The sequence below is a fragment of the Charadrius vociferus genome, unplaced genomic scaffold (assembly GCF_000708025.1).
Source record: "Charadrius vociferus isolate BGI_N301 unplaced genomic scaffold, ASM70802v2 scaffold2552, whole genome shotgun sequence".
Taxonomy (NCBI): domain Eukaryota; kingdom Metazoa; phylum Chordata; class Aves; order Charadriiformes; family Charadriidae; genus Charadrius; species Charadrius vociferus.
In genome coordinates, this window is record NW_009647108.1 from 131,018 (window position 1) to 134,831 (window position 3,814).

At 65.0% G+C, this 3,814-nt stretch overlaps 1 protein-coding gene across 1 annotated transcript in view; it reads left to right on the top strand.

The window, feature by feature from the left end:
* Window positions 1-2,013: 2,013 nt before the first annotated feature.
* The window catches only part of LOC104296004 (signal transducer and activator of transcription 5B-like), a gene marked incomplete at its 3' end in the record, with an annotated part of 13,768 nt that continues 11,967 nt past the window's right edge, over window positions 2,014-3,814 (top strand). The window contains exon 1 of the mRNA XM_009895826.1: window positions 2,014-2,045. Within this exon, the coding sequence (XP_009894128.1) occupies window positions 2,014-2,045 (32 nt within the window). The remainder of the gene's footprint in view (window positions 2,046-3,814) is intronic.

Here is a 3,814-nt window from a genome sequence, read left to right on the forward strand (position 1 = left end):
GTCCGTGGAGGCAGTTTATGCGTAACATCGTGGAGTGGTCTGGAGAGCCTGTCCACCATCGCGGGCAGCAGGGAGCCAGCCCGGCGCTGCGGGAACTTTGTTGCCCCTCACCCCTCTGCCCCCACTCTGGGAGGAAGGCTCTGAGCCCGTCGTGGGGAGCGTGGCCCGGTGCTGACGTGGGAGGGCTGGCGGTGCTCTCTCAGTGGTGATTTTGAGCCGAGGTTTGCCATTGTGCTTTGATGTGTTTGCACCAGCGCAGCGACCCCGCGCTGGAGGGAGGTTTGCTTGGGGCCTGGCGCCGAGCGTGGCTCTGCCCCGTCTGTGCGGCTCCGGTGAGCGCGAGGCGTTGGGGGTGTCAGGGTCATCTGTGGACGGCCGCAGCAAGCCGTGGGTGCTCCCGAAGCTGTCGGGATCACAGCCGACCTGATGTGGCTCCCAGGTCTCCGAGGTGCTGGATGTGAGGATGGAGACCGCCTCCTTGGGTTTTGTAGCCGTCCCTGGAGAGCAGGGCTTGTCCCCAGCGCTGTGCTGTGCCGCGCCACGCGGTGCCGCATGTGCAGCCACGTGGAGGAGGAGCTCCGGTGCAGGTTGAGAGGTGCCAACAGCCCGTGCCCAGGGACACGGAAGAGCCGGGCTGGGAACGGGGCGTGAGGGGCGGCTGTCACCCACTCTGTGTTTCGTGGCGCTTTGAGAGCATCCTTCCTCGCGGGGTGTTTACCCCCCGGCAGTTGTCACTAGAGCCACCTTGCCGGCTTTGGTGCGCCCGCCTTGTCCCGAGGCTGATGCTTTGGGGCAGGATGAGGGATGCTGGCACCAGCGCTGGGGACCGGGAGCTGCAGGCAGGGATGCTCGATGCAGGGTTGCACAGAGCCTCTGGAGGGACCTTCCTCTCTCACTGCAGGGGAAGTGCTGACTCCAAAGCGGCTGTGAGGTCTTCGCCGTGGGGTTTCCCAGCTCTCTCTCGAGTGATAGCAAAACCCCGATACTCTACTTGTGAAAAATCCCTGCTCCTTGTACTCCTGTACAGCGTGGGTGGTGGGGCGGCGAGTGGTGACTGTGCTGCGCTGAGTACAGTAAAGCGGCCCCGTCAGCTGGGAAATGACTTTCTGGTTTGCAAGGAATTACTGTAAGCTGGTCTGTGCTCGACGGGCTTCGCGGCAGCCCCGGGGAGCCGGTGGGAGCCCGGTGTGGGTGTTGAGCAGGATCTCCTTCCCATGGGCATCCCCCGGGCGCCAGCGCTGGGGGCCACGTCACTGTGCCCAGCGGGGCTGCAGCCGCTGCCGGCTCCCCACGGCGGGGCTGTGGGTGCTGCCCTCGCAGCAGCCTCCATGTTATGGGGCCGAACGCGCCGCGGTGGTGCCGGCCCAGGGCTGCGTGTGCGGGGGGACAGCGGTGGGGGCTCACCGGTCCCCACCTCGCTGGGACGGGGCAGGACTCGCGCAGGGGGCTCCGGCCTGGGAGGCTGTGCCGGCTGCTGCTGGCTCTGGGGCTCCGGCATGCTCCGGGAGAAGTAGCCTCGACAGCTGTAATGTTTCTGTGGCATGCCTTTCCTTTCATGGGGTGTCTATTTTGCAACCCCTAAGTGTTTTGATCCCAGGAGGAAGGGGGCGGGTGTTTACCCTGGCACCGCGTGGCCGGCGCAGGGATCCAAGCGGGCTGGGCATGCCTGAATTTTACACGCAGCAACAGTTCTAGCAACATCTGCTGGCTGATAAAAGGTAGGCTGCCGTGAACCGCTTCTCCCACTGCGTTGGGAAATGTCGAGGGGGAGGCACACATGCGAACACGGTTTCCTGGCCGATAGGGCTGAGCTGACTTGCTGATAAAGCAGAATCCACCCATTTAGCTGCACCAGAGGGGCCGGGAGCGCTGGCTGCTCGCAGGCGGGACCGGTTCTTGCCCTGCGTTTCCCCTCGTGTCAGCTCCTGCTTTCTGCCCAGACGGGGAGCGATGCGCTGCCGGGCAGCTTCTCGCCGGGCTGGGGCGGCCGCAGTGGTATAGCCGAACCGTAACATGGTCACGACCTGCTCCCTGTTCGGTCACTGGTGAGTTTTGCAATCTCCATTTTTCACTGCAACTTCGTGTCTTCCTGTTGTTATGAGATGTAGATGCTGGTTTATAGCGCGGCTCTGCCAGGGAGGGAATTGGGGAAAAGGCTGGTGCTGGGGCAGAGCTCGGCGCCGCATCGGCACAGCCCCGGCGGCCGAGCGGCTGCGTGCTGGGCGCGTGCTCTGTCTGGCTTTTTGTCCCTCTCGCTCCACGGCTGCAAAGCTTTTAGCAGAGGCGGCTCTCGCTTGTGGTGCGTCTGAGCCCCTCGCGGTGGCTAAAACAGCTGTAAAATGATCTCTGTCCTATTTGGTGGTGTTAACATGCGGCTCTGGAGCTTTGGGGCTGCAGCTCTGGGTGGCACGGCTGCCCTGGCCCGGCACGCTCTGTTTATAGCCCCGTTAGTCACCTGAGCCTTTTGGACACGCGGAGGTGCGGTGCTCGCGGCGCAGCCCATGGGCCGGGGCTCTGCTCTGCCCCGGCACTGCCGGCGGCTGCTCCTGGGGCTGCGGAGCGCGTCCCGGGGTGAGGGAAGCCAAAGCACAGCTCTCCTGCCTGGATGTGTTTGTGTGCACTGGGGACAAATGCTGCGTTTAACCCCTGGCCAGGTTTGGCTGTGAGGTTTACCCACCCTGAATGAGAATTTTGTTGCAGAAACCATTAAACCATTAGTGTTTTGGTTTTTTATTCCTATCCTTACTGTTCCCCGCTCCTGCCGGCATCCCTGGGTGTCTGCGTGCCCCATTTCCAAAGGCAAAAGGCAAGGCTTTGCCCTCCCTCCCTTCTGCTCTGCGGACCCGGTGCGAGAGCATCGCCCTGCGTGGGGCTGCTGCGGCGCCCGCGAACGGCACGGAGGGGCTGAGCGCGGTGGGGGATGGAGGGGCTGCTCTGGGGGGACCTGCCCGTCCCATACCTCGACTGCTCCTACTGCCTGAGAGCACGGCGCTGTGCCCGGCGCTGTGCCGCAGCGTGCTGCCTGAGCCTGCCCTCGGGCAGGGGCGATGGGCTGCTGCTGGGCTGGCATGTCTGCGAGCGCTGGCGGCGGCGGCGGCTGTGGGCGGCGGGCGCAGAGCAGCATCCAGTGTCACCCGTGGACAGAGCATCCTCGTGATCTTGCAGCCTGTGTTGGCTGTTTGCTCCCAAAGACGCGGGTGTGCGGGTTTGCCCACCCAACTGCGGCTGCACGGTGGGTCCTGCACGTACCCCGCGCTGTCTCTCAGCGTGGTCGGTGCCTCTTCCCCGGGCAGGGGGGTCGGGCAGGGCAGGGTGGGCTGGCATCCCTCTGCCGGTCCCTGCTCACCGCCCGTCCCTCTCCTGCCCCAGCCCCCAGGTGCCCGTGCCGTGGCGTGCAGGTCCTGGTCCCATGGGACGGCCGTGCCAGCGGTGGGGGAGACTCCTGCACCGTCTCCCCTGCCCCACGGAGAGCACATGCGCGGTGTCGGCCGCAGGGGGATGGATGCAGCCGGTGCCTGCGCTGCCCGCGTCTGCCCTGGCCCACCTGGGTCCTGCTCTGCAAATCCAGCCCGGCCGGCGACTGGATTAGTGCGATTGTGTGCGCTCCCTGGAGCGTGGCAGATAAAATGAAATTGTGTCTCCAGACCCCAATCGGGACTAATTCGATACTGAAATGAGCTTAATCCTCAGGTCCTTCTGACCAGCCCGTCCCTCCTGCGCTGGTGCTGGTCTGAGCAGGGATTAGCAGCGAGCCCGGGGCTGTGCTGGTGGTGGGCTCGGTGCCGGGGGCTGGCGTGGGACCCCGGGGCGGCTG